General features: G+C 38.4%; 1 protein-coding gene across 1 annotated transcript in view; it reads right to left on the bottom strand.

Annotated features, from left to right (window-relative positions):
• Window positions 1–721: 721 nt before the first annotated feature.
• The window catches only part of UBL3 (ubiquitin like 3), a 56,996-nt gene continuing 34,872 nt past the window's right edge, over window positions 722–22,845 (bottom strand). Inside the window, exons 2-5 of the mRNA XM_042838839.1 lie at window positions 12,195–12,303; window positions 8,298–8,384; window positions 2,875–2,952; window positions 722–2,483 (exon numbers count right to left, since the gene is read on the bottom strand). Coding sequence (XP_042694773.1) covers window positions 2,431–2,483; window positions 2,875–2,952; window positions 8,298–8,384; window positions 12,195–12,303 — 327 coding nt within the window. The 3' untranslated portion in view covers window positions 722–2,430. The remainder of the gene's footprint in view (window positions 2,484–2,874; window positions 2,953–8,297; window positions 8,385–12,194; window positions 12,304–22,845) is intronic.

Raw genomic sequence — 22,845 nt, 5'->3', positions numbered from 1 at the left:
GATCTACCTTATAAATAAAGATGATAACATGCCACTAGAGGCATACTTAAGTCGATGTTTATCAAACTTTTAAATCAAAACTGGTTTCTTTATAGTTGCCTATTGAGTGACAACACTAAATTAAAAGGAATTCCCTCCCAAGTTCATCTAGGAAATGAACACAGAATGATGCTGTCACCTCAATTCCTAACACCAAAAAGGCATGCATATGCTTTTCATTAAGCCTAGAAGAACTTACAGGATGAGCACACGCAGCTTCTGAGGCACACCAGACACCACAGCACACTCACAACTGCAACTGCCCATGTTCATATTCTTCGCCAATCAAGGAAAAAAACCAACCCTGTGCCACTTAGTGCTGTTCACAAAGTACATGAAATGAAGCCGCACAAGTCACCGCGTGCTTACCGTGAGAGCACACCTAAGCCCTGCCCAGGAACTTGTCTGTGTGGTCACACGACAGGAATGTTCCCACCTTCCATTTAATTACTTGGTGCCGACAACTTCATCCTTCCCCGAGGAGCTGAAGCGCTGTCACAGCATTGGTTTGAAGCACTCAAAAATCTGAGATCACCCCGCCAGTGAAAACAAAACTGGAGAGAAGAATTCCACTTCCAGTTCTCAGCGCGTGTTTTTCTTCAAATTCCTCATTTAGCTTCCAGATTCAGTGCTATTGAAGTTAGCTATGGACCCGATCACAGCCCTTAAAGCACCACCAAAATGCACTACAATATTTTTTTATTTAGTTTACAGGGGAGTCTATCAGTACAGGTTGCAGAAAGAAAATGTTTAGTGCTATTTACAATTTGTTTTAAAACTCTGCTCTATACAAATTTAATTCTGATCAGTATGAACAATATTTTTGTAAATCTACTGCATATAAAGCATTTCATCAAAGCAATAACAATGGATAAAATAACCAGACTGCATTTGAATGATGCCAATCATTCAAAAAAAATGATTATATAGAACATCTGTAAGAGTTGAGGACACATAAGTACAGAACACAATGTCAACCTGTGACTTTCTTTAAAGGCTAAAGCTATTTATATGGAATATTGTTCTATTATACTACACGCCAATCTATATTTAACTTCTATAGTTAAGTATTTTATAAGATTTTTATTAAATATATTCTACACATATTTGTAATTTCAGCCAGGAAGAATTCCTCCCCAGTGAAAAAAATATAAAATCTTTTATTTTTTTAATTTTTTAATTTTTTTTTTTTTTACAGATTTAGATGAAACTAGCTCATGCTTTAGTGCTGTGCAAATTTCTTTAGCATATCAACGTTTAAATTATTGATATGAAATAAAAGAATGGCATCCTCTTAATTATGTATGCCTTTAAAAATCAGCTTCTGATTTTAATGCAATTGCAAGCACTAATACCAAATGCAGATTACGTAAAGAAACAAAACTAGTACTATGGCAGAGGTTTTTCTTTTTGCTTTTTAAACTTTAATAATTCTTTTTGAAGTCTCTAATGAGTAAGCATGACACTGGACACTAAGGTACAGATGAGAAAGTGACTGAAAAACACCAATTGTCAATATTCAAATACATAAAACTGATTAGTAGATGTTTTCTAACATTTATGCACAATAATAAAAGCCTATGAACTACAGGAAATTACCCCTCCCATATTAAGGCTAGGAAATGCACTCTCTGCACTTGTTTGTGCTGTCTGAATTAAGCACTCACCTAACATACGAGATAAAGAGTGCACACAGTAACGAAAAAGATTAGTTTCATCAGCCCTCTACAGAGTGCTTTTAAATTACAGGCACATCGTTTTGTTTTTGTTTTAGTGAAAATATATATAGTTAGAGTTGGTTTAGTTAGCATTCTGTGCCAGGTCGGCCACCACTCAGGTTGACTCAGGTAGAATTGACTTAAGTTTTTCCCTTGATTTGGCCATAAATGAGATTGACTTTCATTACAGATGTACTATTTTCCAGTGTTGCATTATACATTGTAGGTTACTACTAGGTATTTCAAATATTGTTACAGATTGTTGATGAGAAATATGTCAACCATACTTAGTGCAAATTGCATCTAGAAAGCTTGACTAGTTAGATCTGGTTAATAGAGCTTTTTGTGGTAGCAAAATGATTCCTGCTATGGAAAAGAACACATTAAGTTTTCCAGAGATCAAATTCCTTCAAGAACTGTTGTACTGTAGGATTATTCAACAAACAAAAAGCAGGAATTAAAAATAAAACAATGAAAGTGTTCATAGATCTTTCTCTTTAAAAAAAAAAAAAAAGACTAATGAGACAGTGTTCGTGTAATATTTCAGTTCCATGGATTTACAGACAGGCTCTTCCTACAGGTGTTTGAAGCAAGGTAGGGCCTCTTCTATTCCAGCAGCATGAAAGACAAAGACTATATTACATCACACTTAGCAGGTAAAGCTAAACAGGGTTTACAGGATTACACAGCAATTGCTTTCTCCAGTTTTTTCACGGTTCCTTTGACCTGTGGAGCGAGAAGAAAGTTTTGCTCAGAAGCTGTTTCTAAAAAGATTAGATCGTTCTACTTGTGAACAGAGTATGCTTAAGAGAAGAATGTACTTACCACTTTCTTTTGTACTAAAAATAATGCATATTGTTATTATCTACATACAAACGTGGAGTACTTTTTAACAACAAAAACTGATGTTTCAAAGGTTTGGTTAAGTCTCCACATTTTACAAAAATTCTAAAACAGAAAGCATAATTTCTTTGTCTTCTATAGATAACTCATACAAAAATATTCTATTATTTCACAAGTCCACAAGACTTCTCTGCTGTGAAATAGTTATTAAAGCCTGAGACACGATTACTTTGCCACATATTTGAGTACGAAGCATTTCTAGTGTACAGCTTACCTTGAGAATTTGGTTCTGGCAATGTCTCTCTAGCCACCAAATGCATCACTGTTGTTTTGCCAAAGGGAAGTTTTAATGCTGCAAAAGGAGAAAGGGAGTTTTATAATACATTACAGTAATTTTTTATCAACAGAAACCAACGTTGACCAGATTTGAGTCTGTTCAGAAGCTCATATGTAAGCTTTGAGCTACTTACTATCAAAACATATTCCTGTCAAAAGTTTTGTAGATTACCATCTTAGGACGCAACAGTAACAACTTAAGCCACGGTGTTCTTAGAAATCATAGAACTGTATCACATCAGAATCATAGAAATGGCCTGGGTTGAAAAGGACCTCAAACGTCATCCAGTTTCAAACCCCTGCTATGTGCAGGGTCACCAACCAGCAGACCAGGCTGCCCAGAGCCACATCCAGCCTGGCCTTGAATGCCTCCAGGGATGGGGCATCCACAGCCTCCTTGGGCAACCTGTTCCAGTGCATCACCACCTCTGTGTGAAAAACTTCCTCTTGATACCTAACCTAAACCTCCCCCATCTCAGTTTAAAGCCATTCCCCCTTGTCCTATCACAATCCACCCTCATAAACAGCCATTCCCCCTCCTGTTTATACACTCTCTTCAAATATTGGAGCCATAATGAGGTCTCCCCGGAGCCTTCTCTTCTCCACGCTAAACAAGCCCAGTTCCCTCAACCTCTCCTCATAGGAGAGGTGCTCCAGCCCTCTGAAACTCTTTTAAAGAAATTTAATCATCCTCTTCTGAGCGAAAGAGGAAGGCTTAGACTCAGGCACTAAGTGCCATTCATTCATAAAGATGGGAAAAATGGCTATTTCAGCCACTACACTGTTAGTTCTGAGACATCCAAAATACCAGCCACCACTGCAAAACTCATTCTTTTAAAACACACTTACATCCATAATGTGGATTTCTGAGATGCAAAGTGTCTGCATCTTACTTCTTAATATTAAAGTGTGAGGTCACTGCATGTGCAAAGCATCAAATTTAGAACACAAAGTCAGATAAGCTACTCCTCGCAGTGCTGTCTGTGTGGGCCTTGTTAACAAGTTCCACAATTCATTCTGCTTGCTGGTGAAACATTTTTCCACACTGATTTAAATATACCAGTGCAGTGCTGCATCAGGGATTTATCACTGCGCTACAACACTCACCAAGGCTTCTATTCCCCTTGAAATCAAAATATTCACTACCGTTCATTACATTTAACAATTTCTCACTGCCAGGTTCAATATGAAGAACTTCACCTTTTTTCCCTTTTAGAAGAATTTTTACAAGATTTTTTACATTATTTTAGCTTTGTTTCCTCACTCTAAATCCTACACACCTTTCTTAGTTATTTTTCTAGCCAATGCAAAGATGCACTCTCTTTAAGGTGGTTTTATTTCTGATTTATAGAAGGAGAAAAGCTGGTGACAAACAGAAGAACAACAATGGCTTCACCCTAAACATGCAAATCATTTTGATTGCAGTAGAATTTTTCCTCTGAAGTTCAATTTATTACTTCTGTTTTCACACAGAGTGCATCAAATAATTTTAAGTAAATAAATTTATGGATCATGGAAATCTGGAAATAATTGAAGAGAAAATGCTTTTATTCATTTTAATCACTACCGCATAGATAGAGAACTGTGTAGTAAAATACACAAACATGATTTGCTCACTACTTCCTTTTGATACAAGTGTAGATACGACATCGGCTATAAAAATGATTTAGCCATGGATGTGAAGGGAAATCAAGTTCTGATCATGACACTGGTGTAACATTCGGAGGCTACACAGATAAAAAGCAGCTGAAGGAATAGCTGTGGCTAGAAAAAACAGATCTGAAAGTTGGTTAGTATACCTGAGGCCTGCAACTAGAAGCTGTTACCAGCCCGCAGTCTGACAGGATAAAGTATTTCGGGCACTCATCCCTGTGACACAACTGAGAACTCCGCAAAGAGCGCATTAAAAAAAGAGCCTGCTAAACTCAACGTAAATTATTTTCTTCCTTATATAAATTCCTGGGCTCAAGAAAGACCAAGATCTCACAAATTAATCACATTAGGGACATCTTATATAATATGAAGACATTCAAGGAGACTGATTAGTGAGCCGTGGAGATTAATTATTTACATTAATCAAGCAAAAAGTATGCTAATTTTTTTGTTAATTTATTTCAGCTAATAGTTTGCATAGTTCACACAAGTTCTTATTAACAATTTCCAACAACTGTTTGCTTTGGAGCACCATGACAGAAAGAAAGCTCCCTAAACTAAGCCCAGTAATCCTTTCTTTGCTATCATCATTGCTCTTTCATTCTTTTGTCTCACTTAAACTAAAGCTTTGTTAATTCCTTTCTCATCTACGTAATTCTGCTTTTATTCCAGATTTTCTAATGTCAGATTTCCCTTCTCACTCTCTCTTTAGTACATGTACAGCACAGGGCAGGATAACTGTCCCTGTTCTGTTAAGATATTGCCTACAGCCACTAACAAAGACAGAGAACCATCACTGACGTATTAACTCCCTAATTATTTCAAATGTATTATTTCAAATGCAAACTGCAGACTAAACATGTAAGTAAAGGATAAAATTTCCTGGAGGCTGAACAAGCAACTCTGTCTCTCTGATTCCCTCGCTCCTGGCACAGGCAGGAAACAGGGTATCTGAAGCACCGTGGGTGGCAAGACAGGCTTTACAGACACTTCTCTATTTTTTTTTTACCACTTGTAATGCCATAAGCTTGGCTGCTTCACAGAACTGTAGGGGTTGGAGGGAACCTCTGGAGAACATCGAGCCCGATCCCCTGCTAAAGCAGGTGCCTCACTGCAGGTCACACAGATAGGCATCCAGCTGGGTCTTGAATGACTCCACAGAACAAGACTCCACAACCTCTCCAGGCAGCCTGTTCCAGTGCTCTGTTACTCTTAGCATATGAGTTCTTCTGCATGTTAGTATGGAATTTCCTATGTTCAAGTTTTAAGCCATTGCTCCTTGTCCTATGGCTGTGCACCACTGAGAAGAGCCTGGCCTCATCCATTTGCCTTCCATCTCTCTTTAGATATAAACATTAATCAGATCCTCTCTTCTCATCCGGTTTTATCTTTCAGATATTGCATACAGCATTTTTAATAAAATCACAGAATTGTAGGAGGGACCTCTAGAGATCATTGACTCCAACCCCCATAATCATTTGATAATCATTTTACTAATCATTTCAACAACATACAACCCACCATCCAGATCAGCAATCCATTATGTTGTCATAGCTGTTACATTTATTCACAAGATTTAGGTGAACATATTTCTTGTGGCAGTCCATTCAGAAAAGGTGGTGAAATAAATGATTCCTTTAAAAAACACTTTTCCATTCTGAAGAGTCTTTTCTTTCAGGTTTTTTTTCTGTTTTGTTTTGTTTTTGAGGATTCTGCATTTAAAGGAGTCTCAGTTTTTATGCATCAGTGAGGCTACAGCAAGAACATTACTACGTCATCTTAAATGTGATAAAAATGGACTCCTGTTTAAAAAGCCACACCACAGTTCCCTTGGAAACTCTTGTTTCACTAGTTGATAAAGCTTCAGTACACAGTAAGTTCAAATTCCAGTCAACATTTCCTAATCACCTAAAGCAAATAAAACACTAAGTGCTATAGCAGTTACAGAGAGCTGCAGATAGAAAAGCATAATGGAACTGTATTACAGTGGCATAAGAAACTAAATATTGTATTTAACAAGAAAGCTTTTTTCCCCCTACTTTTAAAATTCACGAGTTCACTTCATGTTATTAGTAGAAACTCTGCAATAATGAAATAACAGCCTTTTCAGGCTGCTACAGGAATTGTTGTTGCTCTTTGAGCTGTTTACCTCACTCCAGATAAATTCATTCCTACTACAGTAAGCCACTGTTTTAGATATTATTTTTTATATTTTATTTTATTAAAAACAAGACAGCAGCAAAGCTCTTTGAAAAACACTACCATACATGTCAGGTATGTCAGGTGCTTAGGGTAAAAACATGATGATTCAATCGCAATGCAGGAGTGATTAACAATGAACTGAAATGCCCAGAACCAAAGCATTTAGAACACAGGGATTGAGAGAAGGTAAAAGTCAACAGCACACAGCTATTACTTTTCAGCATAGCTTGTTCAACAAATACTCAAGTCTGCTTCAGGTTCAGACAGATATCAGTGAAGAGAACAAGCACTAGTAGTTAAAAACAACACCCACAGGTGAACGGTAAAGAAAACCCCCTGGAAAATGTAAGGCAAGACCCACGTCTGTAATTGCAGACATGATCCAAGAGTTAACACTTGTCTTTCAGCCTTTCTCCAACCACTACTAGCTACACACATTGGCACCAGGTAAACATACAAATTAAAGAGTGAATAAAAATCTCAGATTTTCCTTTAATTGACAATGATCTTTCCAGTGCATATAGCAGCATTAAAAATTGATTTATATGAGGACAAACCTATTCTAAAAGTACATCATCAGCCAATGTTAGTAATGGTAGGCAATGAATCAATGGCAGTATCGTTCCAATCGCTCCATAATGGAAATACCATCATAAGCAGTCCAGAAATATTCCTTCCTGGTTCAGAGGACCTTCAGAAACATTTCATTAGTGATTTTGTATTACATTATCTTCTCTGTATAGCAATCAAGCAAACGCATGAACACCCAGAGAAGGTAAGAATGCTTATTTTTGAAATGGCTTGAAGAGAATATATTCATTGCAAAAGTTGCTATTAACTCTGCCAACTTTTCAGAGTTAAAGGGAAAGATCTCTGCCACAACTTCATGTCACATCTCCACCCAAGAGAGCCATCTAAAAAAGTGCATAATTGCAGAAAAAGTTGCCACAAGGGGGCATAATTGAATTGCATTCTCTGAGTAGATGAAGTGGAGCCATCTACTTTTATTTTCACCTAACCATGCAGTTGTATCCCTGGGAGAGCACTGGACAGCAAGAATGCTGCCCCTCATTCTCATTCATAGGCTGTCTGTCTTCATCGCATTAAGGTTTAAAGCACTGTTTACTCACTTATCATAATCTTTATCCAATATTTTAAAACACTGAAGTGTTTATGTAGTAACTTGCCCTCAAATCAGGGTAAGAAAAATGGAAAAAATATTCCATTTGGCAAGGCAAAAAATAAAAGCAGCGTTACCGTTTATTTCTGCAGGAGTCTAAACTGACCAGTTGGTACATCCCAAACTGCAACAACTAGTCATAATAGAACAGAAAAACACAAGATAAGATACAACGTGGCATTCCATGCCGAAGGAAAATAGTATAAAGCAAATCATACCGTGATCACGAACAGGAAAGTAATATTTACTGCACTGGAAAAAAAATAGTAATAATAAAAACGCTCTTTGCCTTGCTGTAGCATGGATAATGAAAATTACTTTCATACCTCCTAGTGTCACATTGCCATGAAGAAACCTCCCTTGATAAATAAGCCGCAAGATATTTGGACTGCTGACTTGTTCCTCTTCCCAATCTGAAAAGTAAGAGAATTTTCAGTTATGTTGCAGTAACACCTCGTTATTTCTCCCACCTTCTGAAAGAAAACCAGGTACAGGACTCTCCTGCATGAAACACTGCAGAGAGCACAGACTGAAGATAGACAATTCAACTGAAATGCATTCTTAAACTTACTTGACGCTAGGCACTGAAACATTTAATTGCATGCCTGCTAGTGTAAGTAATATTAACTTATCTCACCGCCCGCATGAGACAGTTAAGATGCATATATACAAGTCCTGAACAACAACAAATACTTCAAGGGCAAGCTGACTCCTGTTTACATTGATGCTTAATACGCATTCTGCCAAAACTGCCTCTTTCCTCCTTGCACATCTCGGGGGGTTCTCAGGCCACGCTCATCCTCCCCACTCTGCTGTCTAACTGGAGCCTTTCTCCAGCACTGAGAAGGAGCTGCATCCAGCACTGCATGTGACCGGCCATTTGAAACAGGGCTCCCAGATCACAGAACTGAGCAGACTGTGGGCTGCTCAGCGGCGCTCGATGCCGACCAGCTTGAGCCAGTTCCATGTCCAGAGGCGGCAGGGAACTGAACAGCCCAAACAGTCACTGCGGGAGGCCGAACAGAGGGCTCTCACAGAGGAGACATTTACTGGTATGTTTTAAGGAACGTCTCCAAGAACAATCTGGGGATGTTTTTATGGAGCAAATAGCAATTCGGGAAAAACAAGCATACGTTTTCCTATAATGCATTTCCCATAACTCCTAGGCCGTAATAAATCATTTATAAGCTGAGATGATCATTTCCTACTCTTTCACTGTTCCCTGTAAAAATATGAACAAATACATCTGCACTTTGCTTTTGGAATAAATATAAAAACCTTTAAATGTTGCATTTAAATGGGCTTTTTGGGAGCAGCCTCTTCTGTCTCTCAGCTGACCAGATATCTGCTAACAGCTGCTCACAAATGTGCTCTTTTGCAGCTTTTGTAGTGTTTGTATACCAGAATGAATATTCAGCAGGGGATGGTGACCGAAGACAGAGGCCAACCTGTTAACTGGGAACATACAATTAGCACACAAACAGCGGCAAGGCACCACAAAAGGAGGACTGAAAAGGGAAAGGGGGAAAGCAGTGGGCAGCCGGTGGAAGCATGAGGGTGGAAGCATGAGGGTGGCCGGGTGGGTAGGCAGGGCAGCAGCTGTAGGGTCACCGGGTGCAGGCCTGGGCTACGAGCTTCGATGAAACTTGGCAACCAGAGCCATTTCAAATACTGCCACTCATCTGACTCAACTGTCTGGCAACGAAAGCACGTGCCATTTCTGCTGCGTTGGGAGGGGGGTAAGCTAAGGATTGGAATTATCACACTGCCAGGAGAAACTGCTTTTTGGAAGGTACCAGGTTTACATAATCATATTTACTCTATAGCATCTGAACTGCACAGAGACTCTGGCTGCAAAGATCAGCTAATTTACAGTACCATAGCGATACAGAACAGCAATCAGGAGACAACAGACTGTATTTTGGCAGAGGTATTTTCTCATTGTTAACCTGCCAATTTACCCATCTTTTTAATTCTTGCTTCCTGGCTTGCAATCTGAAACATTTCTGACACTATTTCAATTTTCAAACTCCAACGATGACTAAGTGAACCAAGGAAAAAATATTTACCTATGACTTTTTAAAAAAATTCTTCTTATTAAAGCTTAACAGATAATTCCTGAACAAAACATCTTTTAAAGTTATTTAGAAGAAAAGGGATGCAAGGAAACAGGAAACCTACCTATACTGTATACATGGATATTAACTTAGCATTCTCCACTATGAGCCAGGAAATCCTTAATCAACAATTGCATTACCAAAGGAGGAAGAGAAGCTTGGCTTAAGTTTGCTAGCATGTGACTAAAGACACTTCATGGTTGGTTTTTTCCCTCCCCACAAGACCATGACAAGTCACAACGACAGTAAAAACAGTGATTTCATACCCTCTCCATTTCAAACACACTTTTGTCCTCGTTCGGGTTTCTCAGTCCTATGGCACAGAGGAGTGCTCTCACTCAAAAAAAGCTGATAGGCTAATAATGTATATGAAAACCTATACACTTTCCCCAAGTAGTTTTTTCCTCAGTCTTTTAAATTGCTGCTATCCTTCTTCGTGCAGGCAATTAAATATTCATGAAGAAGATTCAGAGTGCTCCCGAGGGATACCAGGTAATCGAACTGATGCTTCCCATGCCCAGTTCTGTTTTTCATTTGCTTCAAGATGAGATTTTAAAGGCTGAGTTTCTTCTCAAATGTAAACCGAGTCTGCAACTTTCCAGCTCTTCACGTGGCAGTAAGAGCAGATCATATTAGAAACGTATCTGAATAACAAAATACTATCTAACTTTCAAATATATGCCAATAATTGCACCTTTGATGCTGTTCTGTTAACTTACATTATGGTTACCAAAAACAGTGCCTTCACTGGCTTTAAACATTTACTGATGTAAAGGAGAGCTGAAGCAAACCCATATCACTCAATGCTACAACCACTCAACATACTTGTTTTGCTGTAATGGCATAAAATCACTTCAATTATTATGACTTCCCTTGTTATTCAGTATTAGTTCATATATTACTTCACATACCTAAAGTAATGTTTGACAAAGACCTCCTAATCAAATGCCCCAACACAAGATGAAAGCAAAAAGTAACCCTTCGCTTCTGAACACTGCAACATTTTGCCTTGCATCTAAAAAGGCATCATACAGGCTTTAGACTGCAAGATCCCATGTTCAGAAATAAACTTTATAGACTCACATTAAAATATGTACAGCAGCTACAAATACGTGACATCAGCCAGACTTCTTAGTGTAGAAGTGTTGTGTACCTAATATTTCAGAAGACAATAAGCCTCTTCCTTCATTATTTATTTTACTAAATGTATTGTGCTACAATAATGCTACATCCCAGCAAAATGAGCAACCATAAAAACTCTTGTTCTTACTGACCTCAAAGATGGCAAGCTTGAAGTCTAAAATACAGATTATCAACATTAACTTTTTGGCACAGTTTATTATCCCAATTCTGTGATAAAGACATAACAGAAACAGATATCGCAGTGTTGTAGTCTTGTGCATATAATAGTCTTTTTCATCATCAAAATAGTAACCCAGATGAAATCCTGTACCAAAGGAAGCATTTTCTTTCATCATATGTAATGCTATGTCTGTGCTTTGGCTATTTTCCCATGAAATCATGCTCAGGGAAAACAGCAGCACTTTGTCTTTATGGAACTGTTCACATATGTGAATAATACACCTTAGTCTTCAATTCCTGCACAGCACCAAATATATTCATGTAAACACTCTTAGTTCCCTCTCTGTCTTTTAATTCCTCTTAAAATGTTCTTTTATACTTTGTTTTTCCCCAGGAAAATATTAATACAGATCTTCCCACGATAAGGCAGTAAGTGAGAAAAACCTGAGACTCAATACCACAAATGTGTTTCTGTGACACATCATGTTTTCCACTAGCTCTCCTCACGTACGTAGCTTTGTATCCCCAGCATTTCGAGGTCTTCCACTTATCATATCCTCTACCAAAATCAACCAAGAAAAGTATCTAAAGATAAAGAAGTAACTTCAGTCTGGGAAAGCGAGTTTTAGAAACAAAGAAGAAAACAGTCAAGACATCTAAATCTAAGAAACAAACAAAGGCAAGATGACAATTTTACTTCACATAAATCTGAATGCTGAGAACACATTTATTAGCACTTCAGTTTGGAAACAGAGGGAAAGTTCAAACTTGCCATTAAAATGCCAGAGGCACACAGCTACTTACCCATCGGCCAGTTGTCATACACATGTTTTGCAATATCTGCAGCAGAGTCATTTGGTGAGAACAAGAACTCTTTCGTTTTTCCGCTTACCAAGATGAGGCGCAAATTTATCTGTAAATAAAATGCACTATTAGGAAAAGAACTGGAGAAAGCTTAATCATATATATTTTTAAACAAATTGCTAAAATTTGTCATTGGTTTTGGAAAAAAAAAATCCCAAAGTGATCTGACAATATGCTCAGATGGTGTTAAAAACTGGGACAAACTAGGAAGATAAAATTTTAACAGCTGACATTTCTGATGTTGAACACCAGAAGATTGTGATAGGTAATGACCAAATTGAGGGCAACACTGGAAAACCCTTTCAGCAGAGTACGAAAGAAGTCTGCCAAGAACCACTAGCAACATATCACCTTGAATAAAAAGAAAAATATAAACTTGGAAAATTAACCTGTAGACATAGCACTGAAAAACTTGCATTTGAATAGTCTGTGCACTTAAGTAAAAGACCTCCAGTACAATATTTATTAGCCCAGATATTTCACCCACTGCATCTCCTACAAAACACTGTGGAATCAAACAGCATTCTTTCTTGGTCACAGCTGCCATGGAACTCTGTCTTCCAAAAGCAAAGCTTTTTTCTTCCACTGCCACATTGCTACAAGCAAAATTATTGAGATCCACATGCAATACAGCAATACAACATATCAGAGTTGTTTCAGATTCTTAAAATCGGGTTTCCTTCAGGTATCATTTCTCTCTCTTCTATGCATATGGAATACATATGTATATGGAATACATTTTTTTTCCATATGGCATTAAGATAACTCATATAAAGAGTCTGTTACGACACTATTTGCATTGCAAAAAAAAATTAGACTTGAGTTCCACAAGCAACTACTAGCAAGGATCACCAAAAGTATCTCTGTAACCAGCACATGCAATGTCTAGGACAAGTAGGAATCGAATCACGTCAAGTTTTGGCCTACAAGCCTGAATTCAATCAACTTTTAGGAAGGCCTCAGCAACCAAACTGCTCAGACACCTTCGCAGATCAAACTCTCATGTTGCATCCCACGTTCACAAAAACTTTTCTTCTTGGAATTATTTTTGGTTGGAAATCGGGAAATTCTTCTTCTAGTTCAAACACAAAAGGAAAAATTTATAGTGAAGACCAAACTCTCAAGACTTCTGCAGGGTCGAATATCTCACTGATAGCCCTGCCTCATCTGTCCATTTTTCTGGTTATTTCCAAAGCCTAATCTATTTAAAACGCTTTGGCTTGGATTCATTTCACCTACCTTAGAGAATCCAGTAGAAGTAGCCAAGTTATGGCTTCCATCACACTACACACTTCATCAAGGCTATCTCACCAAGCACTGTGTGCACTACACTACTATGGGCACTACAACTTAAGAAGGACATCAAACTATTAGAGAGTGTCCAAAGGAGGGCTACAAAGATGGAGAAGGCTCTGGAGGGCAAGGAGTGTGAGAAGCAGCTGAAGCCCTGTTGTGCTCAGCCCAGAGCAGGGCAGGCTGAGGGGAGGCCTGATGGCGGCTGCAGCTCCTCACAGGGAGCGGAGGGGCAGCGCTGAGCTCTGCTCTGTGTGACAGCGACAGGGAACGGCATGGAGCTGCGGCAGGGGAGGGCGGCTGGGGGTGATTAAGGAATTATCACACATTGAGTGATCAAGGAATTATTTCCAAATCTCACCAAGATTCAGTAGCAAAAGTAGACCAAGACTCACTATTCCCATTGACTCCAAAGAATTCCAACTTCAAGTTCTATGACTACATTTAGCAATGGTCAGGCTATGCCCACTTGCATTTTTGCTTATATCATCTTTCAGTTGAAATAGTTCCTCCCAGCCCCTCAGCAGTCTCCACCTGTGTATTTATAGGCAACACGCAGACGATTTCTTTAGTTGGACTGCACAAGACACGCTCTCCGAGCTTACTCTGATGAGACACCATTTCCCCCATTCACCTTAGCTGCCTGTCTCTCCACACGCTTCAGTTTTTCTTCCTCTCCACAAACCAGACGACTATTTCGGAAGTGTACCAAATAACGTCTCACCAGCTGCTGCTTGTAACACCACCTGTAATTTCCTCCATCTACTGGAAACATCCTCTGTGACTGCCTCCCAAGAATACATAGACCTCCTTCATAACCGCTCCACGCCGTTAGTTCAATCCCTGTGTAGTCCAATCCACCTTCATCCTTTCCATTATTTAGCCTCAGATCTTATAATTGACATTTGAACTGTAATGCCCTAGAGCTCCAAATTTCATCCCACTCGTATTGCTCCCAGGGAAAGGAGGAAGGAGCCTGGTGTTGGCAAAACCTTATTTTGCGCCACAAAAATATTTGAGATCTCCCCAGTTTCTGGGCCCGAGTCCTATGAAATCACCCACACATTTCCATGCAACCATTCTTTCTATGGAGAGAAGATTTTTTGAACTTTGAGTCATCCACAATTTTAGCAGCAACATCCTCTATGTGTACCCTTGTCATTAAAGGAGTAACATGAAGTAAGACTGGTCTAAAAATTAATCCACAGAAATTCCTGTAATGAGCTCTCTTGACCCAGCTTCCCCCCAGCTCTCAGTTCCTTTATGTTAGGCCCTTATGCATTCACATTTTCTCTCTTAAATCCTAGTTTCTCCCATTTAACCAACAGTTTGCAATCTGGCATCACATCAGTTGCTATGTACGTATTCAGATCAAACTATAAAAATTTCTATTTAGAAAATCAGCTCTTTTCAACAAAAGTCAGATTGCCATCATCTGGCTTTCAGAAGTGCAGCGTGCTGCCTTCCACTCCACTTTCTCTATACCTCATTATCTTTAATTATCCTTTAAGCGTTAATGCATCTCATTACAACCCCAACAGACTGCCAAAAATTTAGGAGGTTTAGACTGCGTCACAAGCTGTTATTGTACTAGGGAATGGGCTGCCTGTTTAACAAACAAACAAACCAACCAACCCCAAATATTCAGCAGTGGTGTCTGCTGTGCACACTCGTAGATAAAATGAGAAGCTTTCTTCCCTAGCAGCTTTCCTCCATCTTCACCTCCCCACAACATCTATGTCCCTTATTCTTGACCATCTTGTCCCCTCTAACCAAGCAGTCGCCCAACTCCGAGTTTATGCATATTATAAAGGATTTATTTTCATTTATCAGTGTGTAGTTTATCTGTGGTGGGGTTTATATGTTCTGAAAATGAGAACACCTTCCTAGGCAGTGAACATTTCTACCACCAAACTACCAGCTCCTGAGAAGTTTGGGCTCTGGATCCTACAAGGAGATGATTGAAGACGACAATATTCAAAGAATATTAGTCACAGTACTTAAAAATATTATTAGGATACAGCATTAATATAGAACTGAAGCTGTTCTTCAGCTAGCATTACATTAAGGAGACTTGTTTCTTTTTACTTTCACTGCTGAGTTTTGAAATTGCCAAGCACACTGAAGTGAATGCAGAAAGGAGAAGAACATCGTAGAGAAATAACTAAAATTGATGTTGCTTCCTGTAAAGTTTGATTAAATCTTACTTCTGCAGTTAATATACAATGCAAAAAAAATTAAAAATAAAATTAAAAAAAAAAATCAATAAGCTCAACACAAGCACCAGGAGAAAAAAAAAAAAAACAACAACAACAAATATTAGCAGCTCCTTTCCCATCCTAAGATAGATTTTCTAACAGTGCTGCAGAATATTTCTTATAGCCTATCAAATACAAAAGGCACATCAAGATAAACTAATAATTCTACAGGGTATACTATAAAATGAGTAAGCCAGGAGAGGAATATTTTAATTTAAAAAAAAATTACCGTCAAATATTAGCAAAAGCCCAAAATAAATCCTTAAATCAGTAAAACAAATGTGCATGAAATGCAGGGAAACAGCTGCTCTAATAAAAGCTTAAAGTATTTTCTTATTTATAGTACAGCATGCCACTGACATGGAGTTTGCATGTTTGTCTATATATACACATATACATGCATAGAAGATAAATATACCTTTGTATTTCTATTTCTTAATCTTGGCTTGAAGGAATCTTAATCCTCAGTTGCACATCACGTTACCTCCAAGAGTTTGAAGCACAGAATCCCAAAACTTGCCTTGAAATTTAGAGTCTCGTTTTGATCCTCTCAGGAGCAATAGGAAAAGTTAATTGCTTGCAACTGCTGCACTTCTTATTCTATGTGTCTGAGAATTCTACTTCAAACAAACTGTAGGGGAATCTCAAACTTTTTGGCAAAATGTCACTGATGAAAGCCCACATCTAAAAAGAAATGCATGTGTGCATTTATTTAGTGGAAACAGAGAAAAATCTTGGCTCAGTAGAGAAATTTTGATATGGAAGCAGTCAATTTAAAATTTTGAAGTTACCAGATGATTCTTAATGCTTTTAGCCACAGTTCTATTTTCTGTGTTAGAAATTTTCAAGCAACTTGTACATTTCAAGATAATATGCTTACAGCCCCTCCTTCCTAGCTGAAGGAGTTCTGGTCCTACAATACTCCCAAAGTTCTTCTGGCCCTGACCAGTTTGCTCATTCACAGGGAGTTGACAACTGTCCTGGCTATAGTCTACCAAAGGAAATTCCAGGCTTCTGTTACAGTAAACTGAGTAAGGGTCACTGACTTCCATATCCACGTTATAGCAACAACTGCTAGTGAAGACATCAGCTCAGAAGAGTGACAGTCTCAGAAGCAGGATGAAATACAACTTGTGGACGATGTCCCCTGCGTAGGGTTATATAATTGTCCATTCTGTTCGTGATCTCAAGCATGCAAACCTTGTCCTCTCCCCCTACGCACCACAACCAGCACAGATTTCATAGCCACAGCTATAGTAACCACCACACCAGTTGCATTACAGAAGTAGTAAAAAAAATCAGGATGCAAGACTTCACACTGTAAACTGGAAAAAAAAAAAAAAAAAAAAAAAAAGGAAAAAAAAAAAGAGGCACAGAAGGTTGTAACAACAACTGCAACTTCTGGAACAAAAATCTGAGTCATGTACATGCAGAAGCAAAGAAACCTCACAGCTAAAGTTGAAGGAATGCAAGGTCTCATCACTAAGAAATGGGAGATTTGCAGCCAGAATACTTCTTGATGATTGAGTGACTCTCACCTAAACCAGTTATTTTGTTATCAATTTTAGGCTCTAGCAGCAGCTTAAGATTCCTCCCATCTTATAGATAAAACACAGAAGAGCCTCAATATCACCATACACGATACAACCTCGCATTAAACAGCTTTTCTTCAGCATGCAAGAATATTTTCCCCCTTTTCTTAACAGATATGAACTTTTAATTAAATAATGGGCCAGAAGGGGAAAAATAGAGACAACAGCATTCAGAAATAGAGACTGATGCGTCACTTTTCAAAATCCTACTTCATATTTTTACAAGAGAAGTTTGTTCTTCCAAAGATGCATCAATGCTAGATGACTCCAAAAAAGCTTCTCCAAAAAGAGAAACCTGCTCAATTTCTATTTTACTAACTGAATTCCACCAGATTCATTTCAAAGACTAATCCAAAACTGACCAAGACCCTAAATGCAACAGCAGCATTACACAAGCCACATCTGTAGGAACCTGCAAGTTCTTGACTCCCATTCTCTCCTAAGGTAGGAATCTCATGCAAACTCCACTTTAAATATATCCTCCTGGATTTAACTATTTTCATTTTCGTTTTCACTGAGAGGATGCTCCAAATCCTGAGTGTCCTATGGAGTGAAGCATTCTTTTAATTCTCAGACCACGTTCATTCTTGCACAGGCTACATCCACTGGTGTCAGATTTATTTGGGGCTTTAGTTATAATGGCATGGTTTATTTCATTTCTTTCTTAACCCCCTTGAGATTTTGAGAGCTTGCTCCTCCATCTGCAGACAAGGATACCACCAAAATAAAAAAGCAATGGTTCTCTTCATTTATAGTCTGGTCCTGGATGCCATCACTGCCTTCAAAGCACCTAAGCACATCAACAGAGGTTAAGGAACTGGCTTTGATTACCATAGAAGCACCTATGTACTTCCATGGAAATTACCAACGTGATGGTTATTTTGCTGAGGTACATAACAGAAGGTCAAGAGTCTTAAATGGGAGCAATAAGAAGAAAAAAAAATTGCCCTGAGGACATCAAAGCTGCAAAAGAGGTAACCCAGGGATGTGAGCTCTCTTGGTGGTTCTCAAGACCTGAATAACAAAGCCCTTGGCACCCCAGTCTGAATTTTGTCCAAATCTGGTGGTGACCTTGCTTCCAGCAGGAGGCTGGGCTGCAGACCCCTTACATTCCACTTTAATGTGCATATATTTCAGTTTTGATTTACCCTTCTTAAACATGCGTGATTAGAATTGTACATGGGGTCTCAGGGAACATCGTCGTGAACTTACAAAATGATGAACTTACCATAACCCCCTTAAATCTACTACAAATGCCTTTCCATCTTCTGTATGAAGACCAAAACCATCTCATGTTTGCAGTACCGTTCTGTAGCTCAATCAATTCCACGACACAAAACTTCAAACCCACATTACAGAATGTCGCATTTGATAATCCATAATGTACAGGATATTGTAATATTAACACAATTAACCTTGTCATTAATTCAGCCTTCCAGATAAGTCAGCCTTTCTCCTACAATGGCATGATCTGCTTCTCCACTACTAATTCCTTCAAATTTTCATCCATAAATTTCATCAGCATACTGACCCTGCTCATGTCAGGAGTATAAATGAGAACACCATGAAGAAAGCTGGTCCCAAGATGAATCTTTAAAGAACTCCACTGAACACTACTGCCAATCTGACACCTGCACACCCACCACTCCATCTCGCATCTCCTGCGCCCAAGGCTCCCACTCCATCAATTCTTGTCTTCCCAAATGAATAATTCCTTCCTATGCAACATCAACCTCTGACTGAATTCCAGATAGGTTACTCTTTCTGCACTTCTGAAAAACATAAATCTACCACAAAACAAACATAAAAAACCAACAAGATAATACATCTGTTATTATGTAACTTGGGTAAACAAAAATCATGAATTTTGTTTATGTTTCTCTGCTCTTTCTCAACATCCTCATTGAGGTGGCAGTCAACTTGAAACTCTTTCCCTACATCTTTTCACTCATTTTGCAATCAAATATATTAAGCCTACGAAGCCTCTGACTTGAAGAAACACCAAGCCCACAAATTCTTCAAAAATACGCTCCTTATACTAGCCTCATGCACTTAATTAGCATTTACACAATTTGAATCCAAAGTCTTTATGTAGGATCCTACTTTGTTTATTCTTCCATTTGATTTAAACTATATCAGCTCATGACTGTTGGATCTAATGTCAGTATTGCTGAATAGAAATCTAGTTATTATAGGAATTGAGATTTAGGTACATAAGGTAAAAAGAAAGTAAATGAGCAAGGATAAGTATGAATTTGTAGCCCATTGAATCAAGCATTCTCATGAAAGAGAATCAAGAGATCCTTGATTCCAGACTCCATTTCAAGGGTTTCAAGGTAAGATAACACCATATTTCTTCTTCAGCACATTTCTAAACATTTATTTTCACTAGATCCTTTACAGAAAATACAGGTAATTACTAGCTGCACTTCCTTCCTTAACTGAATGCCTAAAATGTATACCTTGTAACAGTCAGAATCCCTTCACTTAGTTTCAGATGCACAAAGGGGGCTTTGCCCTTACAGTTGCCTTGCAATGGTAAAATGGACACAGGACATGAAAAGCAACAGAAATGTCCTCGTGCCATGACAAAACTCTGAAGTTTCACTGCCAGCTGGCAGGCACACCTGCATGGCTCATCCGAAGCTGCACCACTTGTAAAAGCAGGATGACTCCAGCACGAGGCCACAGAAGTGTGATAACATCCTACACCACTCTGTTCAAGACTAATGGGAACTCCATTACCAGTAGCAGTTACATACTCATCTTTAGATCACTAAAGGAGAAGCAAATACACTTTTACACGTGAATGGTTTATTCAAATGCAGACCAGCTAAGACAACTTTGCACTGCTAAGAGCCATGCAAATTTCAGGAATTCTGAAGAGAAAGAAAACCAAAACAAAGCATGATCAAATTTTATTTGAAGGTGGAAAAAGCAAAATCCTATAACCATTTACTTTGGTAGCTAGGATAGAACAAGCTGTTTCTATAGAAACCAGGCCATTCTTGAACTTAACACTCAGTCATACTTCATCCATTCCCTCCCTTCAGTTCAAACAGCAATGGAACAATAACAATACATTATCCAGGGTTATCTTTTAAGCAGCAGTATTTAGAAGCATCTTTCCTCAAGTTAAATTATTGTTTGGATCATCGCAAATCACAAGTAGAATGCTGCAGATTCCAGCTTCACAAGAGTCCATGTGTCATTTACTACGTTCATTATAAGCATTCTAAGGAGAAGGTTTGGGGTTGTGTTTGTTTTGCCTTTTGCTGTTTTTATTTTGTTTTTTTAGTTGGTTATTATTATTACTTTCAGCTTTTTGTGGGTTTTTTGGAAGTGGGACCTGGAGCTAGTTAAGAATTTTAAGTGAAAATCACTTTTAACAGAAAAGCAAAACCAAAACAACCTTTTCTCGCAACAGACTATACAGCAGTGAAACCCTTTTCAGTAATTGGATCAAGTAAGAGCCACAAATGCCCAGTCAAAAATAATTCATCTCCTAGTAGCTGGAGATAATGGAGACTCAGAGCAAGACCTATGCTGATAGCTCATTAACTGCAGAGAGGACAATTCACTGTGCACACGCAAAACAGATTTCTATCACCTTTTGAAAGAACTGCCTAAATCCATTGCAATCATAAGGTGTGAATTACAAGATATGGAAGAGCATGCTTGGGAACTGTGATGTAATATAAATTGGAAGAAAAATAGGAACAGAGAGATAACTACATGGCAACCTAGGCTGGTGTTGTGAAAAAGCTCATCCTTTCAATGCAGTGCTGGAATAAATCTATTATCATTTTGAAATAATTTGACTCAAGCAAAAAACAGAGAACAGACGCTTTAAAAGCTAACATCAAATTTTGGTAGACATTACTTCAGTGATCATGTACCACACAGAGGTCGTCATTTCAAAATATAAGAGTGAATTAATAGTAAAAGTGCACCAAGTTACGATGCATACATGAGAAGCTGACGCTTGAAGACCCCTTAGCTCTGGTACTGCTTCCAGGAGAGACTCCCAGGGATCTGCCCCACGCTGGCCTTACGCACCACGCAGAGGGGAAGCAGCAACACACGGAGGTTTGTGTGAGATTCTTCAGGATGTGTACAACATGTCCTGAAGATATGAAACAGAAGATCATTCCCAGCTTTGTTTTTTTTATCAATTGGGAAAGACAGTGAGTAGGAACATGAAGACATCATCTGTTTCTCTTGTTTCAATCTCTGTCTCCCTAAAAATACCAGCTAGTGACACACATCCCAGCATCTGACTCCAGACTTTAAGAGCAGCATCAGTGCCATCTGTGTTCCCCTCCTGCCGTGTTTTCTCAAAGCTGACACTGGGTAAAGCACAGCAACTTATTTTCACCCTCTCGTATCAGTATATTTAAAGCTTAGAAGTTCATTGCCCATGAATAATGGTAAATCCAAAGGAGAGTAAGAGCCTAGAGTTAATTCTGACCTAATTTAACATCTGATCTGAATTGTTCTATAGAAAGAGCACTTACATGGTATTTTTAAATTTTGTTTAGGACTGTTCAGTCTCATTCTTAAGACAAGAAATGCAGGACCATCAAGTTTGTGAATGCTTTGTTTTGTGAAATGCTTAACAGCTCAGATTCAAAATAAACAGTACTGCTGCTGCTAGCAAAGGAAGAAATACAATTTCAAGGAATAGCTCCATTAATAGCTGCTTTTGCAGGTCCAAGTGGTGTATAGGTACCTCATATCCCTTCTTGATCCCTAATTTTTTTTCTCCTCTTTAACCAATTTTATGGGTCTAAATTTTAATTTAACTCACGTTCCTACAAGTTCCAGATGCAGCTGTTCCATGGTTACAAAGAATAAAGAAACATTAGTGGTGGGCTGGGGAAAGCATATTGAACGATCTGTTTGTGCACTATGAAAACACAAAGGCAGAAATCTTTATTTCCTGCTGCATAATGGAAATTTCACAAAACGTGGCCAATATCAGTGGACTCGGAGGTATTAGAATTTTATAACAGAATAGGTCAACAAGTGCATACACAATGCTGAAAGCAATCTCTCAGTTACAGTCTGGACAAACACCGGCTTCAATTTATCCAGAAATTAAGTTCAGTAAGAAAAAAAAATGAATGAGAGAAATCATTTAAAAAGAAAGAAGAAGCTGAACATTTCAAGAGAAATGCTATTAACTAGAAGCAATCAAATGAGCAATATAGCAAGCAACACATGGCCATAGGCATCATCTACTCCTGCACACTAATTTTGAGGAAAGAAAACTGAAGCTCTTCCCAGCAAATTTCATTACTTCTGAGAAGAATGCTCACTCATCTTAATTCAGCACAAAAAGACAGATTGATAAAAATTACCACAGGAGATAGACAGGCAATTTATCAGTAAAAGGCAGCATGAAGACTTCCTATAACACCCCAATGATTTTTACAACTTTAGAAC

Source organism: Centrocercus urophasianus, unplaced genomic scaffold, assembly GCF_019232065.1.
Source record: "Centrocercus urophasianus isolate 14NV4802_14NV808 unplaced genomic scaffold, USGS_Curo_1.0 seq_9, whole genome shotgun sequence".
Taxonomy (NCBI): domain Eukaryota; kingdom Metazoa; phylum Chordata; class Aves; order Galliformes; family Phasianidae; genus Centrocercus; species Centrocercus urophasianus.
Note: the sequence above shows the minus strand (reverse complement) of the source record. Positions and strands in the feature narration are given on the sequence as shown.